The 21,635-nt window shown below is 32.4% G+C and overlaps 3 protein-coding genes across 7 annotated transcripts; all 3 read right to left on the bottom strand.

The window, feature by feature from the left end:
* Nucleotides 1-1,823: 1,823 nt before the first annotated feature.
* On the bottom strand, nucleotides 1,824-7,414 carry LOC113858624 (protein-tyrosine sulfotransferase). Of its 4 annotated transcripts, none has more exons than XM_027491335.1 (13): nucleotides 7,230-7,414; nucleotides 7,051-7,135; nucleotides 6,787-6,955; nucleotides 6,630-6,701; nucleotides 5,653-5,941; nucleotides 5,081-5,221; nucleotides 4,395-4,499; nucleotides 4,144-4,285; nucleotides 3,829-3,875; nucleotides 3,674-3,742; nucleotides 3,455-3,574; nucleotides 2,599-2,727; nucleotides 1,824-2,082 (listed from the first exon to the last, which is right to left on the bottom strand). In XM_027491335.1, the coding sequence occupies exons 1-13, from the start codon at nucleotides 7,257-7,259 to the stop codon at nucleotides 1,936-1,938; spliced, it is 1,545 nt and encodes a 514-aa protein (XP_027347136.1). In that variant the 5' UTR covers nucleotides 7,260-7,414; the 3' UTR covers nucleotides 1,824-1,935. The 4 variants fall into 4 exon arrangements, with proteins under 4 accessions (XP_027347136.1, XP_027347137.1, XP_027347138.1 ...); XM_027491336.1 differs by having other exon boundaries at nucleotides 6,648-6,701; XM_027491337.1 differs by having other exon boundaries at nucleotides 7,051-7,119.
* Nucleotides 7,415-9,696: 2,282 nt separating this feature from the next.
* On the bottom strand, nucleotides 9,697-12,486 carry LOC113858749 (UDP-xylose transporter 1-like). Of its 2 annotated transcripts, none has more exons than XM_027491495.1 (8): nucleotides 12,174-12,486; nucleotides 11,473-11,598; nucleotides 11,193-11,377; nucleotides 10,973-11,040; nucleotides 10,736-10,868; nucleotides 10,436-10,597; nucleotides 10,059-10,331; nucleotides 9,697-9,935 (listed from the first exon to the last, which is right to left on the bottom strand). In XM_027491495.1, exons 2-8 carry the CDS (start codon nucleotides 11,591-11,593, stop codon nucleotides 9,831-9,833), a joined length of 1,047 nt encoding a protein of 348 aa, XP_027347296.1. In that variant the 5' UTR covers nucleotides 11,594-11,598; nucleotides 12,174-12,486; the 3' UTR covers nucleotides 9,697-9,830. The 2 variants fall into 2 exon arrangements, with proteins under 2 accessions (XP_027347296.1, XP_027347297.1); XM_027491496.1 differs by having other exon boundaries at nucleotides 11,473-11,593.
* Nucleotides 12,487-15,657: 3,171 nt separating this feature from the next.
* LOC113860122 lies at nucleotides 15,658-19,459 on the bottom strand. The gene is made up of 3 exons (XM_027492776.1): nucleotides 18,351-19,459; nucleotides 16,821-17,491; nucleotides 15,658-16,679 (listed from the first exon to the last, which is right to left on the bottom strand). The coding sequence occupies exons 1-3, from the start codon at nucleotides 19,457-19,459 to the stop codon at nucleotides 15,658-15,660; spliced, it is 2,802 nt and encodes a 933-aa protein (XP_027348577.1).
* Between the last annotated feature and the right edge of the window lie 2,176 nt (nucleotides 19,460-21,635).

Here is a 21,635-nt window from a genome sequence, read left to right as displayed (position 1 = left end):
GTCTTAACTCTTAAATAAATAAATAAATAAATAAATAAATATTTTCTTACATTTTTGACCTTTTCTTATTCCCCCACCCTCACAATTCTATCCCACAAATATTCTTTTCCTAAATTCTTTATTGTTGACTGCTTAGTTAAATAATTAGTTACTTATGTCAATACATAAGGATTGTCTCTTACTTTTTATGCATTAAATTTATACAATTTATACAATTTTTTTATTTTATTGATTACAATTTTTTTATACATGGGTATGTGTATATGTAAAATAATATTCGCATGACCGGAATTAAATTGGAAAAAGGAATTGTTTCAAGCATAAATAAATGAACTTTATTATATCTTTTTAATTATTATTTAAAGATACACAATAAAGAAATTAATAAATAATATATTTTATTAAAAATTATAATATTTAGCATTATCAATGAATAAGTTGTGTAGTATTAAAGTTAAACACATACAAAATTTATTTTATAAAACAAATATAAAATAAAAATACAAGTATCTACTAATTTAAAAGTTTAAGTTTAATATTTGTATTTAATAATTAAGAAGATTTATATAGAAAAAAAAGTTTTTAAAAATTATTCTAAATAATTGATGGATCTGAAGAAATTAACAATCATTTTAATGATTGTGTTTTGGGCAGATTTGATGCAGCTGACGAGGAAAATCACGCTCCAATGTAAATTATTGCATTGAAATTCCTTTTCTATTTTCTTGGCAGTTAATAATTGCTGGCATCAGTAGTAGACTTGGGACCGTGCATGGCAGTTGACATTAACACTATCAATAAATCCAAAGTTAGAATACTAACACAAGTTTGGAAAAGATGTTAGGATACACGTAACAAGATGTCTTGATATGTTTACATTAACATAAAAAAACATTCATATGTAAATTCATTTTAATGTTATAATTTATTATTTTTATATTACAATATGATTACGTGATTAATGTAATTTTATTAAATTTTCAAACACGTACGTAAAAATTATAAAAATTATCTTTGACACAGGAAATACACACACCAAAATGTTTAAGTTTGGGGGGATGCAAAATAATCATAAAATAATTGAAAAAAATAACAGTTAAAAGAAATAACTTTAAATTCAAACATAAGCATCTTTTAACATATATGTATAAAATGTTTTTTACGAAATTATTGAGCCTATTGTTGGTTAGGATCAACAGTAATTTAATCTTAATTTCAATAGTGTATAGATACGTAAAAGAGAACGAGAAGATACACGAGTACTCGTCAACCTATATTGCCCTGATTCCCTTATCAAGTTATCATATTGTTTTTGTGCAAAGGTTGGTTGGCATAACAAAATCTTTGGAACGCTTTTAAACTACTTCGAATTCTCTTTATAAGAAATCCTTGCTATTACTTTTAAGTCTAAAATATTAAAAATAAAGACTTATTTTGAGATGTATGAATATGAAATATTTTTCTATATCTTTATTTAATAAAAAATTTATATTAATAAAATCTTCACTTATTATCCATATAAGTAACTACATTCATTCATTTAATTAAATCTTTAAATTACCAATTTAACTATTTATTACTATAAATTTATGACGACTTCGTTCTTAAAAGTAAAAACAAAGGAAACAGTTAATTGGTAATAATCAGAGTCATAGTTGCAGAGTCAACCCCACAACCAGCTGATTGTCGCCAAATGAAAAGGAAGAAATTTCAAGAACATGAAAATTAAAAATAGAAAGGAAACATCAAAAAGATATTCAGAACTAAGCTTTCCATTAACGGACAAAACTTGGAACAAATCCAGTTTGAGCTATATACGACCGGGAATGAGATTATCGGTCTCTCAAACAAAGGCTGAACGCTAATCTGGTCTAATATATTTGTTCAATAAAATCTTTTAGACCCTGTTATCCCAGAAATTGTAATTCAATTTTTTCACTTCTTAACTTTCGACGTTCTTCTTCTTCTCGCATTTACAATTAGTAAGAATAAGAAAAGGAGGAAGAAAAAAGTAATTGCTAACGTAAGGACCTTCCAGAGGATGATGCCATATGCACCGCTTGATATGTTGTTCCATCTCTCCTGCAATTTAACACAGTATAAGGAATCAAAATTCAAGACACAAGATTGCGCTGCAAGTTACCAAATGTCTTCAGGCATCTGTACTATTGGACATGCAGAGAGATCTAAAAGTTACCAATTGTGGTCGTGCAGCCAACTTTGCACAGTACTATCCCTCTCATTTCTTATCCATTTTTATGCCTTTTATATTTAAATAAACTTTATTTCTTGGACAACAAATACGTATAAATACATCACACATAAGCTTCATATTAAAAGATATAATTCATGAGGTTTTTGTTAAAATTAAACCTACTACAGATGAACCATTTACACTATGAAGATAAAATTTAAATAAATAATATGCATAAAATAGATAAGTAACTCTAGATATCAAGTCTCTAAGTTACTGTTGTGACCATGATTTTTATGTTTTAAAGTTGTTCAAAATTAAGATACCCAAACTATTGCAACCATCAACTCCCATGGATATATGATTATCTGAAGAGCGAGAATATATTGAACCAGCAGTCATACCTCAGTAATCTGCAATGAAGTTTTATGTTGCTTAGAGAAAATGGCTCTCGCATATTCATAGAGCTCTAAGTCAAGGTCATTAAAAGACCTTATCTCCTGGAGAACCTCTTCAGGAACCTGAAAACGTGCCTGTAAAATCACAAAAATCATTAGAAAGTAATACAATGGTACAAGCTAATAACAGGCCGTAGAACTCTCCGACACCCAGGTCAAATAGGAAAATTCATCAAACATTAGACTCAAAGCAACTGAGAACTGAAAAGTTACAGATGTTGAAACAGTTTGTCAAAGTAAAATAAGTTCCTATTCATGTCTATGTATGTATACATGCAATTTGATTTGCTTACATGATATTCTGCACCATAGATACCAATCAAAAAGGATATGCAACACATGCATTTCACACAATACATTTTTATTATCTTGTAATCAGCTTCTTTAAAAAAAAAAACATTGTATGAACCCACAATTAATTATCTTCTAAAGCAGGGATATGGATTACGCTTGTCAAGAAACCCTTGTCACAGAATCGTGCAATTTCCAGCTAAAAATGCAACCAAACTCTGTGATAAAGTGTCCTTGCTGTTTTGAAATCCTGTGGAATGATTTTAGAGATGCACAAGTTTACATAATGAAAGTGAGCACATGCACAACACAAGCATCCCAGACTGAACACCACAAATTCAAAACCAAAATCTCAATAGCTTGAAATACAGGCACCACCTACCCATGCAAGAAATACATATGCTGGACAGTGGTAGAAGTCTACACTCAAGGGTGACTTAAAGAGGAATAGATATTCATATGCACATACATAGAATGATATTATGGTTATCATTAGATTTGCTAAGCTTACCTCCTTTGTAAAGTTCACTGGAGAAATCCTCTTTAAAGAAGAGATGCGTCTGCGTGATTGGGCCTTCCGTAAATTGGAAATACAGACTTCATAAGCATTCATGAGTTCTCTAACAGTCATCTAAAATCAATTAAAGATCAGCATGCTGCTAACTATAAGAAACGGCTAATATCTGAAAAGTCCACAAGATCATCGTGCTTGCTAAGATAACAAGCTTACATGGGATTCTGCTGCTTCTCCACTTTCACTTGAAGTAACCTCACTTGCTCCCCTGTCTGAGGTGCTATTCTGTCTTGCGGCAAAAAATAATGTAAGAATTCTTCCATATTCAAACTTCAACAACAAAGTTCTTTCATCAAAGAGATGCTTCTTACCTGATGTTCACTGCTATCAGGATCAGAATCGGAAAATGAGCTCCTGTCTGCAGTACAAGTACACGATCAATACCACATGTCAATGAAAATACAACGCAATCTATGTCCAAGACTATAAATTTCAACACAAAAATATGGAGAAAGGTCATTTGAAAGCATGATATTTGACACAACCACCCATATGAAAATAGTACTTGTGTAGGTGCAAGCAAGAATATGTCCATTAGCATCATGCTCCAAATTCTAAACCATCATAATGACTGATTTGCTTTTGTAACTCAAGACAAAGTTTGATGGAAACAAAGAAGTGTTAACCTGTGTTATCAGCAGTATCCAGGCTAGTGTTTGGTGTATTAAGCTGTGATATCACCTGAGCACCAACCACATTTGCAAACATTGTTGCAGATTCTCTGTGCTCCTCAGTAAGACCAACATATAGCATATCATCCAGTCTCTTCTGCAAGATGTACAAGCAAATGTCATAAATGTATCGAGGAAAGGAACAGCAGTTGGAAGCAAATAACCATATGATGCAACTGTCACAATTTTAAAAGCTCATTTATTACCTTCGCAACTTGTAGCACATATTTTCCAAGAATCTTATAATTCTGTACACAATGCCTCACTTCATGTGCTTCTGCTGTATAAGAATTGTTTGTCAAACCTGCAACCTGTTGAAGAGTCCACCAAAATTTGTTACATATATGACAGACATTGCTATCAAGCAACTTTGTGCGTACAAGATTTAAGCTTTTTAATTATATTTTGGGGTTTAAATTTGTAGGACATATACAACTTAAAATTAGGCATTCCACATCCCATCTTGTTAGGTACGGTGTTTGGTGTTGAGGCATAAGCTGAGAGTGGGTCACGCAACAGTAATATGGGTAAGTGGTCTTGTAGCTTAAGGGTATGTTTGGGAATTAGAGGGAAAGGGGGGAGGAGGACAAACATAATGGGTTTCTCTCCTTTTTTTTCCCCTTATTTTTATAATCATATAACTATTAATTTTAAAATAAAATAATTGTCGTTTCTTCTCTTCCCTTCCCTTCCCTTCAAAAATCAAACTCCCAAACAAAATATATTTGCATCACATTTTTTGTGTCAATGATTAGTGGCATCAGAACAGAAACACAGATTCCAGGCAACATACTCTAGTAGAATCACGACTTTGGAAAACAGTAAGATATTTGTTGTATTTACAGAAATTGATGAAGCATAAAAATCTATTATGTAGATTCTGCAGAAATACCTGGAATGTGGCTCCATTATGTACAATATCCACAGCCACAGGATGATTGATGTATTCTTGTAATGGCATTGCAAAGTCTTCCATGTCATAAGAATCATTGCTCTCCATGACATTTGGTCCCCTAATATACCTAGCATCTCTCTGTCCATTAAGGTCAACATCAATCATACATCCATCACATGGAAGTATGAAGAACATATTTAAAAAGTAATGGCCACTTGGTATAATCCAGTCCTTGATAAAATGATATTACATTAGCCAACAGAGAGACAGCATGAAGTAAAAATTTCATTTTCGTTTTGGCAACTTTAATGACATATTTCCATCTTCAACAATAAATGAATGGCTACGTTTTCCTATTTAAGCACATCTACTTCTACATCCATAACCATACCAGAGAAAGCAAAATTGTGTCCAAGATTACTTTTGAAACAAGAATTAGGCTCCATGCTCTTCTTTAATACAAGTTATAGAGTATCAGCAAAATGACTCTTGTAGAACCTCACATGAATTTAGATGCATTGAAATAGAATTCACAAATAGCAAATATCAGACAGTAAAATAAAGTATACCCTCGCAAATAGGTCTTCCCTCATCCATGGAACCAGATACTTCCATGGCCAGATATCCAGTGTGCTTACTCCCTTAGTCTTAGAGCTTAGGCGAAAAGCCATCCGTGTTGCAGATGTCAAGTTTGGATGCACCAAAAATCTAGCAGCAACCTCAATTGAAAATTCGTAAGTACTAAAGATGCGGTCAACTGGATCCCTAAGTATGGTAACCACAGAAGTTCTCTCCCTTGGAAGTTTGGATGTCATGCTATAGTCATCATGTGTAACTAACAGCCTGCATTTTGGTTTACTGCAAAATCACAAAAACAATAGAAAACAACACATAAGCAATTTATGTAGGATTCTATAGTGAACATTTTTCATCTAAAATGTGCCTTTTCAACAATGGACTGAGACTATTGGTGAGAATGTTGTGACCTTAGAGAAGCTGCTATGCTTTAGATGCGAAGAAAAAACAGCTTGAAGATCTGTCATAATTTTGTTGAGTAAAAATATTACAAAGACTGCTGTGAATGGTATACAAATTAGTGTGTAAAAAGAACACCAGCAAAGAAGCCAAAAGCGTCTAGATTTACAGAAACACGGATTACAATGACAAGCTACAAAGGCCTAAACTCACGAGAGAAAATGTCAGCGGACTTAATAAATGTTAACGGACATTTCAGGTATTATAAACGTCCTTAAACAGTCACAGCAGCTTAAAAAATGTTATCTAAGGCAATCCTCAAAACCTCTAGTGACTTTTTTATCTTTTATTGTCGAAAAGTGGCACCATCAAATAAAAAGCCACAAGCCCACAACTGTGCCGAATGGAGTTACTCACTAGAAGTGCCCACAACATTACTCCACAAACAACAAAAACAACAATCATTGTAGCATTTTAAAAAACTAAGAAAAGCCACTCACAGTTATAGGCATAATAATTGAAGAACAGTTATTAAAATAACAAAGTACGATACAAAGAATTCAGGCAAAACCTTGGATCAAAGCGCAACTTATCATAAGAGCGAGGGCATTCCAGAGAGCTGGGGTACAACTTTTTCAAAAAACTGCAGAAACAACACAATCAACCTCAATATCAATGAATTTCGTAACAGAGGAAATGCTTCAAATTAAACTTGTATCAGAAATTACCAGTGAAAATAAGTGCGCCCTCCCGTTCTAGGGACATGGAGGAAAAACAGCAAATCCCTTAGCGTGTGCTTATCTTCTTGTTTCATCTCTTTAGCTAGCGACGAGTGAGCCCAACTCCTAACAACTCTTTCGCAATGTTCGAAATCATTTTTCGCAAAAGACGCATGCACTGGTACCAAAAAGTCATAAAAATCAAACATAAGTTAATCCACAAACACATAAAGAACAAAAAAAAAAAGAAAAAACGATGCATCATTGATATACCTAATCCGAGAAGGATGAGCAACAACGAAAGGAACTTGAGAGCAGGATCCATGCACGAAATCCCTACTCCTGCGAAGCGAAAACCCTAACGAGGTGAAGCGTGAATTGGAGGAGAGGGAAACGAAGGCATCAAGGAATGAGAAAGAGAAAGGAACAGCAATGGTAGATAATGGACCTACCTGTATCGAACTCCGGGATCTCGTGCTCATAAATGTGTCGGGACTCGGATGATAGAGCTGGACCCACTCGCGCAAAAACGCCTTTGTGTTTTGAGCGGAAGCTGATTTTCTCGCCAACCGAACAGGAACTTTCCCGGGAAAACAAATGGGAACGAAGTTGAAGCTCGCGGCGTTTAAATTAGGACGCAAGAATGAAGTCTAATTAATTGTTCGTTTTACTTGGAAAAGAGTTGAAACACCGAAGAAATAAGAGTGGGGACAAAATGGTAAAAACACCATTCCTGTTGGGTATTATTTTAATAAATTATTTATATTTAATACTATTATAAATTATAAATTATAATTTTAGTTGATAAATAATATTTTAAAAATTATATTTAAATTTTGTCTAAATAAAAAACGAAATCAGATCACACAAATTGGAGGGAGAATATTGAATGAATTATTTAATGCTAGTATTTGTTATAGGTTTGAAAAAAACTTGATTTTAGTGTTCTACTTCAAATAAATATTAGATTAGCATATGATATTAAATGGCTGATGGGAAAACGTAAAATGAAATATTTCAAGTTTTGAGACTTATTATATGATATTGAACCATTAGTAGTGTGAGGAAACTTTAGAAGGAGAAGCTTAGAAAGTGGTACCCAGCGTGTCCATGTCATGATGAACGGTTGGAGGTTCTGCACTTTCTGTTTGTTGATTTAACTTTTGAGTATGATAATGGATTAATGGTAGTGGACCTTCAACTCCAAATGTCACCCCCACACTTTTTAGATCACTTATCTCGATACCAAAATCATAGTCGCATGTAATGGAATCCAATTCTTCAATTTCATCGCTAGTCCGCTATTGTCACCCTCTCCACAGTAACACCATTTTGTGTCTCACTAAGTAAAAAACTTTAAACTCAACGCCATAATTATAATTTTAGTTGCTATATTTTCAATATTTTTTAACTCTTCACATTCAATTTCTTATCTTAAATTTCAATATAATATTTAATGAAAATTTAACAAAAGCATAATATAACTGTAATTTGTGTAGATTGTTTTTTTTTTAATCTCATTTTTTATTATTTTTTAATTTTTATTTAAAATGTGTATAAGATAATATATAAGGTCGGAGACTTAATTTTAACACTTAAAAATTTACTCACAAATTAAATTAAAATTATATATAAATCAAAGTAAGGAAACTAAAATATAATTAAGCCTAATATAATATTTAAAGAACGAAAGTGTTTATTTATAGAAGTTTAAGATAAATATTTCATTAACACAAAATTTATAATAAATAAAGATACATAAAAAAATTTAATAATTATTTTTTTAATAAAGAAGATGAGAGGAATATTATGTTGTTAATTCCTTGACCATCTCTACCCTTAGTATACATAAATAGACATGCATGCAGCATGCACATGTGTTGCCGGTTACCTTCTCCCCGACCGAGTGTGTCGTGTCCCCCGAGACCAATCCAGAGTGAAATAAATAACATTCAATTGAAAAGATTGAAAACAAAAAATACTAATTATAATTGAAGATACATTGCAAAGATTCATTTGGATAAATTACACACCATCATAACAATGCTCACACAGCTCCAAAAACTGCTGCAAGATTCAAATCACATTGGGTGAAATAATGGCTCTTGGGAGTAACTTTAAGAAGAAAAAATAATCTCATTTGAATTGAAAAATGATAAGATGATTATATACTCGCAACATTTATACAATTAGTCAGGAATAGAAAAAAAAAATGAAAGAAGTGATAGGTACTATAATATAACAAAAAGAGAGAGACCATGTTTTGAAGTTAGCATCTATGAATCGATCCAGAAAAGAGCATTCTGATGCATGTTCCGCTTCACTATGAGGGAAGTTTCTGAACTTGAACAAGTGTAATAATCAAAATGTGTTTGGTTTACTAATGTATCTGTTAGATAAATCACAAACTAGAAGGGGTAGCAACTTGCAAATCGTCGTTACTCTCACATATGTTAAAAGTAGAGTTGTAATACTCCTTTGAATAATTTTTTTTAGCTTTAAGATGACTAATGTTGTTTAAAAATAGTGGGAATTCTTCTTACAAAGCTTGATTAAACTTAATAATTATTAGTTTTTCATCTCAGATAAAAATAACAACCTCTAAGATTTGGGGGATTTGGGAATAAAAGGCTTGAGCAAACCTTTTTAGTTCTCCATCTCATACAAAAGTAGCAACGTCTAAGATTTGGGGCACTAGGGAGACAAAAGTTTACAATTTCCCTGTACTATAACATGTATGGTTGGTAAAACAAATTCACTTACTTGCAATTACAGTACACTTACTGAACAAAAGAATTAATTTTGTATGCAGTGATAAAAAAGTTTTATGCTATCATTCAGCGAACTATTGCCACATCATTTAATGAATTTATTATCACATGAATTATCAAACTTATTAAATAACGTGGCAAGATGACAGTTTAGAATGTTTTTACATTACCACTGCATCAAAATTGAAGTCTAAATAAAATTTGATTTACACTCGTCAAGGTACCTAAACATTGAAAGAATCTTCAAATAAAACTGATCATAATAAACACAGCCTGATCTTCTTAAACAAGAGAGTCCTTGCTTGATTTCTTAGGCTCATGACTTTCCTTTTCTTGGTTGTCCATGTTTTTCCCAGTCAAAAGTGGTGAGTTATCTTTATCTTTAACCTGTAAAGAATCAATGATAAATAACCGAATTCTTTGAACATCTATCAACATTATGGTGGCATAAAGTGCAAAGAAAATTTCAGAAAACAGAGAGAGAAAAATGATAGTTGATCACGTTCATACCTGAGATGCCAGTGGGGGATCAACTAATTGTTTCTTTTTGTTCTCCTGAGTGCAGAAATAAGAATACAAGCCCATTCCAAAAATGGCAACTAGGATTCCAATAATGTTCCTCTCAGTGAAGGGGTCATGGAGCAATGTATACCCAAATGCTAGAACAAGGCAAGTCTTGAGGTGGCCTAGAACTTGATATGTTACTGGAGATGTTTTCCCTATAACTAGAAAGGTACTAAAGTTCACTGAAACGGCTATCAAACAGGACAAAATGATGAATATCTGAAAACAAAAACCATTTAACAACATCAGTCATATTTTATATGGTAATTTTATTCATGATCTAATATAAGACATAGTGAGGCTTGATATTTCATATTATTTACCAAGACTATAGGGGAATATTTGTATGCAAAGACATTTTGCTTGGTGAGCATCTGATCCACTAGAGGGCCTGAAACAAAAAGAATTGCTGCTTGGAATGGAGCAGATTGGTAAAGCAGTTGAGTGGAAGAGACGTTAAGCTTCTTCTGTATTGTGTTGGTCAGCTGAATTTCACACAAAGTTAAGAATAGACAACCTTACAATTTTAAGTTTAGTGATTCTAAATCATTATAGCTAGTTAATATTTAATAACAATAAGTACATGCTAACAAATAACAGGAAGAGTGAGCAGTGAAGGATACAATTTGGCCAACACATGTTGTTATGATAGCTAGAACTGAAAGAACGGTTCCAACAAAATTGAGCTGAAGGTCTGTGATAGAGGCAATGCCAACTCCAACAAGTAAGAGGAGAAGAGAGAATTTTATTTTCTGGCTGCACATAGTAGCAAGAGAATTTACAATTAATAATTAACATGACCATTGTTCTCTTTAATTTCAATATTACCATTATATTTAGCCTTATTATTAACTTGTTACCTGAACTGTTTCTTGAGGAAAATAGTTTCTAGCATTACCGTGAATGGTATGATTGCAAGTTTTGTCATCTATAAATCAGGATTAAAATCAATAATCTGCTGAATAATTCAACAGTTCAACAAATGATAACATATCTTCAAGTTAAAAGATACGTTTCAATATTGCATGCAATTAAGGGTCAATTTTTGAATATATTATAATAGTAAGTATTGATATAAACCTGGTAGAACCCAATGGAATTGAAGCCAAGACTCAAGTTGAGAAATCCAATGGAAACTCCGTTCAGAATGCCAAAAAGCATGACTGTCTTCGTGTCAACGGGTTTGGCCTCAAACAGATTCAAGCGTAGAGCCGCATGAAGGGTGCAAAATGTAACCATCAAATGCCAACTTGTAAGTGTTGTAGCTGGTACAAAATGGAACAACAAAAACGTTTATAAATTGACTTTTTATCGTGAAGGGTATCTAATTTTTTTCTAAGGTGACCAAAATGATAATCACCGAAAGGGAAGCCAAGATTGCTCATCAAGGCTTTGTTGCAAATGACAATGGAGACAGAGGAAGCCACTGAGAGAAATAGTGCACCAATAACACCCAATTGGAAGCTTGATATCTCTCCCATCTTTGCTGCCTATATATTTTAAGATTCTTCTTAATGCGGGACTAAAAGCATATATAGTCACACATATATGTAACGTGGCTTATATACATAGCATTATCGATGTATGAATGTATATATATACAAAAAGACTGCTTAAAACACAAAACTGAAACGTAATATTATGGTGTTAAAATTTAAGATGAGAACACCCATTCTCGTGTATCTTTATATTTTGTGAGATCTAGAAAGGAAAAATAGGTAAAAAATTGAAAGTAAAATACCAAGTCCAGCAAGATAAAAATGATAGTTTTTGTCATGTATACTAATGACTCATTGTAGGAAATGCGTGAGTATGATAATCTTATTAATCCATAGTTAGGTACGGTTGGTGCCAAAAAGAAATTGATATAAACCTACTGTATTTAATCTTAATTATTGAGGAATAAATGCAATATTTCAGATAAAGAAACAAGATGGACCTTGCAGTACATGCAACGAGTCCTGAAAGTGAACAAGTGATCACACAATACAAGGAAATCAAGTTGAACACACAAGTCCATGCCCCATACATAACTAGTCATCATCTTATCGCATCACATACCTTAATTTGAAGAATGGAAAAACGCAAATGGCTTTAAAATTCCAAAAGATAATCACAACCCGAGTTGACCAGTTAAACAACAAGGTGTGTATGAATAAGAGCTCCAAATCTAAGTTAGAGACAAGAGAAAGAGATGACAGTGCTGAGTATAGCTTGTTTGGGAATATAGTTTTTGTGGCCTTTTTATTTTTTATGAGAAGAAGTTCACAAAGTTCATATGTAGTTTGGTTGAGTTTTGGTCTGGCATGGCTGGTGGCTCAACTTAACACTTTAACGGCCATTTGAAGCAAAAAGAAGAGCAAGTATGACAATTTGGAAATCCAAAGCCTCGTTGGTATATTGTTCTTGCAATGTCCAAAAGAAGGAGAAAATGGGCACAATAGATAGCTGAGATGTTAAAATCATGAGGGTGTTTTAGTCCAATTGGATGCAACATATTCTATTCACATTTTCATCACCAAACAATTATTTGTTCCATGTAGCTTTCATATATTTTGTGTAGTAAACGAGTCTTGGCTCACAAGGCAGGATGGTAAGTGAAATCAACATTTATTTTTAGAAGAGGTGTCTGATATTCCAAGCAATACTCTCTCTCTAAATATCTCTCTCAACCCATTTCAGCATAAGCTTGGATCACACTCCTAATTCCTGAATCAGATGGCTTTTTAAAACGTTTCCTTCTAGCATCTCCTTCCCATTATTTTAAATGTGTGAAAATTGTGTATCTAGATAATGATCGGTTTTACAATTCTTTTCTTCTTAATAAGTGCATGTAGGTCCAGAATATATGCTCTTGTGTGACTCTTTTTTTATTACACCACAATGTTATGTGAAAATTTTATGCTTGTCTTCTTTATAGACATATATAAATTTTAATAAAGTCTACCTATTTAATGTCTTTTTGAAAAAAATAAAAAAATGTTAACAATGAAAATATAAATATTCGCATGAATGATCAGTGAGGGAATCTGATATAAAAATGTCAACATTTAAATTTTATAAAATTTTAAAAGAATATTAAATAGGTGTCTATAAATGTTTTGTTTTTAACAAATGACGTTTGGCTAAAAGCTTTTTCGAGAATTTATAGAAGGATTTTTTTTTTATCTCAAAATAACTAATTTAATCATATACTCAAATGACGTTTTGCTGATAACTGTATTTTTAAAAAGAGACGTATCTGTAATAATACGTGCATCCATGTATAATATAATGCTGCATTACACAGTCAATTCATGAGTAGAAGTTATTATATATACACAGTTCAATTTCGTATCGGTAAAGGTATCAAATTAGAGATAACATGACACTTACATATCCTAACGGAACACTTCAAATGAATTAAGTTCAAGTCATGTCTCATTTATCTGTGGCCATAGGCATGTTCTAAGAGCTTGATCTATCATCTGTGTATTGTATATTTTATAAATTATAATATGTTCTACATGTAAATTGAATTTGGGTTATTTCACTATTAATCAATTCGATTTTTGTAAAGTAGAAGGCGAAATTATAACGGGTGTTCTAATTTCATTGGTGCAAAATTATAACATGGTATTGAAAGTTGTATTGTTCAAAGTAACAAAGTTAATTAGGTAATCAATCTGCCAAATAGTAAGGTAATGAAAATGCCATTACACCAACGTTATTTTAAAATGAAGGGCATCTTTTGATTATAAAAGGTATTGCACCTGGAAGAGATCAAAACTAACCTACATCCTGCAAATGATAAATAAGGTAAGAGTGTTGAGAGATTCGTTCATTCTTGCTTCTAAAAGGAAATGCGATTTTTGGTAAAATTTCAAAAAGAGTACGTTTTTAATTTAATTATTTGTTTAATAAATTATTTTTACATGATAATTTATTATATAAATTCAATTTTAAAATTGATCAGAATAAATTTTTTTATAAAATTATATCAGTAAGGTTATTAAAATAAATTATAAAAAAATTATAAAAGTATAAGCTATTTTCATAATATTTTTTTAATGTCTTCTGTTCTAATGAAAATGATAGTATTCAGCAGAAGGTACCATCCACGTTAAAATTAAGAGATTTAAGAAATTGTAAGCCATTTATAGTCCTTGTAGTTTAGTTTTTTTTTTAAAAAAAATTTCATGGTTTATAAATAATTATAAAACATATATTTTTATTTTAAATTTGTCTTATATTTTTTAATTTTGTACAAAAATGATAAAAATATTATTTTATTGTTTTTATATGTTATTATTATTTATTCTAAAATGAAAACGAATATGTTTCGAATCAGATAGTAAAATTTTGTCTTATAATTCTCATGCTTAAATTTCTCGCTTTATGAAATTTTGAGGGAATAATTTTAATTTTTTCAAAATTTCAAATACACAATTTTAGAGCTTATAATTAATATAGTCTTCATTCTTTCCTCTTCAAGTAAATATGACTTGCTATTAGTATTTTATATGATCTCCAATAGCATTTGGGGTTGTAAATAATGTTAATAAAATATTTGTAATCCTACGTTAAATATTTAAAAAGTAAAAATGCTTTGTCGGCTACAATAACCTTACTCAATATATAGCTATATTTTTTTTTTCTTGTTTGGTTTATATATTTTTTCAAAGCTACAACTTTTTTTAAGAATAGTTCATTGATCCGTTGGTATTGCAGGCAGCCCAACCCATCGCATAGTGTTGGACCTCTTTTTTGGGCCTGCTTTTTTAGAATTAGTCACCAAGTCCCAAATCTTAGTATAACTATTAAGTAGAGTACCTAGTGTTAACTGACCAAAAAGAAAAAAGAGTACCAGGGGTTACAGTGGTAAAAACAAAAGAAGAAGAAGAAGAAAGAGTATATCTTGTTACGATACAGTTTTTTTATAGGCAAATATTTTATCAACGTCAAAATGAGATATTTTGTTGTCTGGTTTAATTTTGGATATAATTTAAGATATATATATATATATATATATATTATATACCATATCAATCGTTTTTTATGTTTAAAATTTAAATAATAAAACTAAAAAATAATTATACTTTGAAGACATGACAGTTAGCCTAGTTTGATAATTAAGTTTAAATAAACAAAAGAACGCTTCAAAAAATTATGTCTAATGAAGTTCAACTATGTAGGACACGGATGCTTCAGATTCCTTAAAAGACCTGTATCATGTGCAATTTCTCATTTGATATTAGGCAAATTTTCAAACTAAATTTTACTTCATTATACTATCATAAAAACAATATCTAAATTTAGGCAGAAAATCTTAACATAACAATTAATTAATATCAACAATTAATTACAATTGCATCTCTGACTTACCTTGTCTCCTTTTGGGGAAAATGAGTTGCCTCATTCTTCTTCCCTTTATAGCAAAACCGCTGACCCAATTTCCCACTTAATTTAAAAGCAAAATAGAAACAAATTTTTAACTTAAGCAGCAAGGTGAAAGAAAAAAAGAAAATTACAAAGAATAATTAATTAATCAGAATAATGAAGATTTTCAGAATTTGGAGCAGCTATGAGGTAGACCGGTATCTTGATCAACAACAACTACCTCAGTGGCATTGTTACATCTTAGAACATCTTGGCCCAACTTAGCTCCAGCAGCTTTGAGACCCTTCAGAGAAACTGGTTGATTGAAGAGGTTTAGAGATGGAAGTCTTGAAGCTGGTGGCATTTTCATTCCTGGCAAAAAGTTTCTAAAATCTTCCTTCAACAATGGCACCTCAAAGTCCTGTTTGTTATGTTTAACAACATTGTTTTTTGCACTAATATGTGCCCCGGGTTCCATATGGTTGGTGGAAAAGCTTGCTTGTTGTGGGAAATTTGGGTAGAGACTAACATACCCTCTAAGGTACATCATGTCTATGAGGAACTTCTTCCATGAAGCTTGCCATCCATTTGTTCTAGACTTTGGAATTTGAACTGGGTTGGCCTTGGCATCCTCAGTGAACCTCATGTTCATGTACACATAGAACTCTCTCCAATGCTTAGGGAAGAACACTGCCCCCCAACTACAGGGTAATTGGTGGAGGTAAGGTGTGTTGGGATGGATGTGTTTGAAGAATTCAGTGGCATTCCATTTGGGCCTTTCTTTGACAACTTCAACAAGTCTTGGAGTGTAGAGTGAGATTGAGGAGAGTTCAGGGAGAGAAATTTGAGGATCATAGTGGTAAGCCATGAGTGCATATTTGATCCATAGGTAATAGTAAGGAGAAACTTCTATGTCATCTTCAAGTAGAAGCCCAAAGTCATCATCAGAAGATGGGTACCAGCTTTCACTAACAGCCCGGATGAGCCCACCTTGGATGATTCTCCTTCTGAGGGTTTTGGGCCCGTGAGGCCACTCAAATGAACCCACTAGTTTTATTGTTGCCTCATCTACCTTGCTATCCATGTTGAAGGTAATTGGAACTTCATCTCCTAGATAGTAGGCATTGCTGAGAGATTTTAGAAGCCTTGCTAGTGAATTGACTCTATTTTGAGTAATGATGTTCACGGAAATCCTCATCCGGTTCCAATCTGCAAGAGAAAACCTATTAGATTAACTTATTAATGAAGATGCTCACATTCATTCACAGTATCCCATCATTAATAAAATATAATCCAGAATATACATTGCAAATACACTTGATAAAAGCTGAAGACTTCATATATTCTTACTTGGCAATGCTGTTGAACGTAAATCAGCCATCCAAAGAACTTTAGACACTGAAGCCCTGGGTAAAAGAACCAATGCGGTGACATTTGAATTTGTTTCTGATGCCATCTTCAAAGCGTTTTTCACATGAGGGTCAGTGTCAGCTACAGTGATCACTACACTAGGATTGTGAATTTTGATCAAACCCTTCATGCTGGTGTACACTGCTTGTATCACTGGTGCCTCTGAGTTTGATACACCAGAGAGTGATCCAATTGCCAAATCAAAAATCTTAAAACGACGTTCTTTGCAAACCACTATAGGCCATTTCAAAGCTGTTGCAGCATCTTCACAGGGACAAAAATTGCCACCAGAGACAACAATGTAGGCCTTTTTGCCAACTGTGGACCGGAACTTTTCAAGAAGTGGTGCAAGTGCTTTTACTTCATCAAGTGAGTGCGCATAAAAAAGTGCATCAATTTTTTGAGGGTACATTGCTGCCCATTGGGTCACATAACCTGTAGAAAGTGCTTTCCACCATTGATCATCTCTGACTTGAACTATGTCCTTGAAAATCACTGTGGTTTCAGACACATATGCAAGCCTGTGTTCACTATCACCCCATGTTTCCTTGTCCGTAGGGTCTGTTGGAAGAACAAAAGAGCCAGCATTTCTGTACTTCTGAAGCTGGTAGCTGCAATAAAATAAAATCATAAGAATTTTCAGCAAGCATTATTTAGTAATATAGTTCTGTTATTAAACAAATAAAAATTGACACTATATACATGACATTATATTATATACAGTTATTGTATCTTTCACTTACTTATCATTTCTGTAAATAGTATATAGACGTCCAAACAATGTACCCTAACTATATCTTTGGGATTTCAACCTAGTTTACAAACAATAAATTTTCTGCCTAATTTGTTTCCTATTGGGTAATATTGCAATATAACAATACATTCTCTACCAAGACGTAGAAAGGTATCTCAAAAGAAAGGAAACATTTTTTTAACGCAGATGAATAATCCAGTGAGAAAACAAGATAGTATTTGATATGGTCAAATTGTAATAACTAATAAGACACATGTAATTTGGTTGACTCATGACAAAAACTATATTTCCAATTTTGACTTCAAAAGAATAACAGATTATGATGTTGGTTGCAGCTTGCACTACTTGTTAGTGTTTCTGAACCTAATGTCAATAACTAGTTGAGCCCTACCAAATGCTCTTGGTGTAGTCAAATTTATCATTGTTTGACTTGAATGGTCAACGGTCAAACAAATTCACAACTAAGCATGTCTCTTTTCACCAAATAAAATTAGTAAAAAACAAATAATATTTTTTATTAAAAACTATTATTAATACATTCTCAATTTAATTTGCAATAAAAAATATTTATTAATTCATTAAGTAATGTTATAAAAGACACTAATTGGCAACCTATATAAAATTATATTCTTTTAGCACCCCAGAATAATAAACAAATCTTCATAAAATCGAAAAAACAAATGTCAGCGTGATGTAAAATGTAGAACTTGACAAACCTGAGGTGCAGATCTTCACCAGTTGAGAAGGTAAAAGGTGTCTCAATGAAGAGTGTCTTGACAAGCTCAGCAGATAGAAACCATGAACTAGATAGAAAATCCACCTGCATAATTTTATCAACCATGATATCATAAGCAGGATCTGGCAAATAAAGCCCTGCCTCTTTAGACCGAAATTTTCTATAACTTGGAAAAGTGAAGTCCTTCTGTCTAAAAGGCAATATCCTTCCTATACTTCCCAACACAGAGTTCTTGTACTTGTCTGTCCCAGCCACATGTGCTAAAATCTGCAACATCTTCCTCCCAGGAATCATGTCATCATCAACAATATACACCAAATCAGCTTCAGTTTGCAAAGCCATTTGAAATCTCCCATAGTACTTGAAATCATAGGTTGAGCTTATGAAGCTGATTCTTGAATTGTTATATGTCTCCACAATTCTCCTGAGTGAGGCCTCATTTGGGCTCCCAAATGAGAGCACCCAAACATGATGGAAAGGGAGGGTCTGTTGGAGCAAAGAATCAAGCTGAGAACAAAGAGTTTTTCTCTTGAAGTGGTTTAACAAGACTGTGATTTTTGGCCTGTTTGGACCATTCAAGTCCCATATGGATTTCATTGCCATCAGCTCTTGAAGCGTCTCAGTGCCAATGGTTTTGCTTTGGAAGTTCAAAACCTCCTCATAAAGTTCTCTCTTTAACTTGATCATTTGCACATCATTGGACTTCTTTTGCATGAAATCTATCTTCTCATTCTCACAAACTTGGGATGGTGTTGTTGGTAGAACATTATCCTCCATGATGAGAGAAGAAGCAGCTTCTTGGTAGTGACCAACAACATGGGGTGTGATCATAAGTTGCTTCCATTGTTGGGCAATTCGTGTAGCCCATGTAAAATCTGGCCTGGTTCTTAAATCAATAGAAGGACCCATATAATACAATAGGAATGTTGCATAAACTGCAAAGAAAAACTGAAGACATGTGAGAGCTGCCACAAACTTTGTGGAGGCACTTTTTTGAGCCTTCACTTTGGCCCTTCCTCCAACATAATCATTAAGCATTCCTTCCAAGTAATCTCCACTTCTCACGGTCGAATTTCGACCAAAACCCATTTTGCAAATCGGATTTGATGATTCAATGTCCTCTGACCTGCACAAGAACACAAAGATAGACACAAAGTTAGTACCTACACATTGGCCACGTTGCAATCACAACTTTGCAAAGGAAGCTCCAAGTTGATCCTAACCAATTAGTCTTTCAAGTTTCAACACAGAAACAACTATTGATATCAATGTTTTTGTGATTAAATGGGAGAGAAGAGCAACGGTTTGTTTGCTTTATATTAGTGGAGAAGGTAATAGAAAGTTAAGAAGTTCCCATGAAAATTGCATCACAGGTCACATGGGCTAAACGTTTATTGTATAATTAAGAAATGTTAGCAAACGCGTCAGCTTCATTCACTATACACTACTTCATGCATACTTTTTTCCTTAAGATATCAACAAAAGCCAAATTTGATGCCGTAGAAAAGGGTCACCCCAGCGTTTTTGGCACTGCATGGTCTCCTAACTACTCTCAACCAAATTTTCACTTTCATAAACTTGTTATATAAGAAAAACAATTTCCACACTCATGCATGCATTCGGATATTAAGGTTGTAGAGATTAGTATATAAACTAAAAAATAAAATAACAAGAAAAACATGATATAGGGGCCTTTAGTCAAAACTGAAAATTATCAAATTCCAATAAATTATGTGCTTTAATACGTGAGATACGTTTCATATAAAGAAAAACACATTATATAACGTTTAAGGCACAAACAAACACGAGAAAGAACATGGGGGTGGAAGTCATACGTACATTACACACTAGCTTTTGGCCACAAAGAGAAAACAAAGCCTTTGCTTCTTGAGCAAAACAAGTAAGAGAGCTATAAAGATTGATACATATATAATGATTCACACCGAAATAAATGGCTGATTTGCTGTCAAAGAGTGAGGGCTAATAAATTAGTTAGGACTCATTAAATGTTACATATACGTGGGTGTATGTATATGGTGTGCTTGACCTTTGAATGAAGATACGTAAATGAAATTAGCAGCAAACTTTTGTGAATGGCTAATCGCCAAACTTAGGCGGGTTCGACGCGAGAAACTCATGCCACGGTTCACTTACAAATGAGATAATTCAAATGTATCTTTGATATCTTAGAATATGAAAAATAGGTTTTGGAATAATGACAATCATTTTTTCTCACTCCCTTCCATTTTATACGTTCTTCTCACAAAATGTACACACAAGTTAAGAAGATTAATATTCTTGTTTATAGTGCCTCTAGATATTTTTATTTAGGATCAAACTTAGATATAATAATTTAGGTAATTTTAATATTATGTTTTCGTAAATATGTGTGGGTGTGTTACAAAAATACAACTAAGAAATATAATTAATGATTTTTGTACATTAACCGGCCGCCAAGAACTTTACAAGATATGAGTTGGATAAAAGCACGGTAAGAGAAAATTTGAGGTGCTTAATATGACCTCCATGATTTATTTATGATAAGTGCAGAAAATACTTTAAACTTAAATAGAAATAATGAAATAATTAAAAATGGTTAATGATATTTTAATGTTTAAAAGAATAAATTAGTAGAAATAACTTTTTTTAAAATAAGCATAGATTAAGCAAGACGATGTTGGGTGTTAAACGTAGGTAAATGGTTCATTGACATTTGTTATTACTCATTACTCAATTCGGTTCAAATTGGTATATGCATGGAAGGATGCCTTACTTCTGTGTCACGTAAGATCTATATAATACTTTGGGGGGGTTAGATTTTAATCCCCAATGACATATTTTAATGAGAATAAAAAAAATCAACATTTACTATATTAACATATTTATTGGTTAAAATCAAAATATGATTTAGATATTGTAAATTTACATTAATATTGTGAAATATTATATCAACTTCTAGTATATTAATCATATATATTCTTTTTTATACAGACTAATTATATTTATATTAGTAGTTTAATTTTTATGAATTTTTTCTACCCTTGCTTGTTTTTCATTCCGATGATGGTGAAGGGTATGCATGTAACAAGTTATTTTGAAACTACCTCCAACCATTAAATTTAGAACAAAACTTAAATGTAATATCATTTGTAAGGTTGATATTTTTTAATTAGAGTTAAAATTTTATTTTAACAATGTATATAATAAAAATTAACATTAAATGCTAGCACATAGTATCAAAACAAAACTCTAATTTTAATTCAAA

This window comes from Abrus precatorius, unplaced genomic scaffold, assembly GCF_003935025.1.
Source record: "Abrus precatorius isolate BTA unplaced genomic scaffold, Abrus_2018 Scaffold2, whole genome shotgun sequence".
NCBI lineage: Eukaryota > Viridiplantae > Streptophyta > Magnoliopsida > Fabales > Fabaceae > Abrus > Abrus precatorius.
This window is presented reverse-complemented; position numbering and strand designations above follow the sequence as displayed.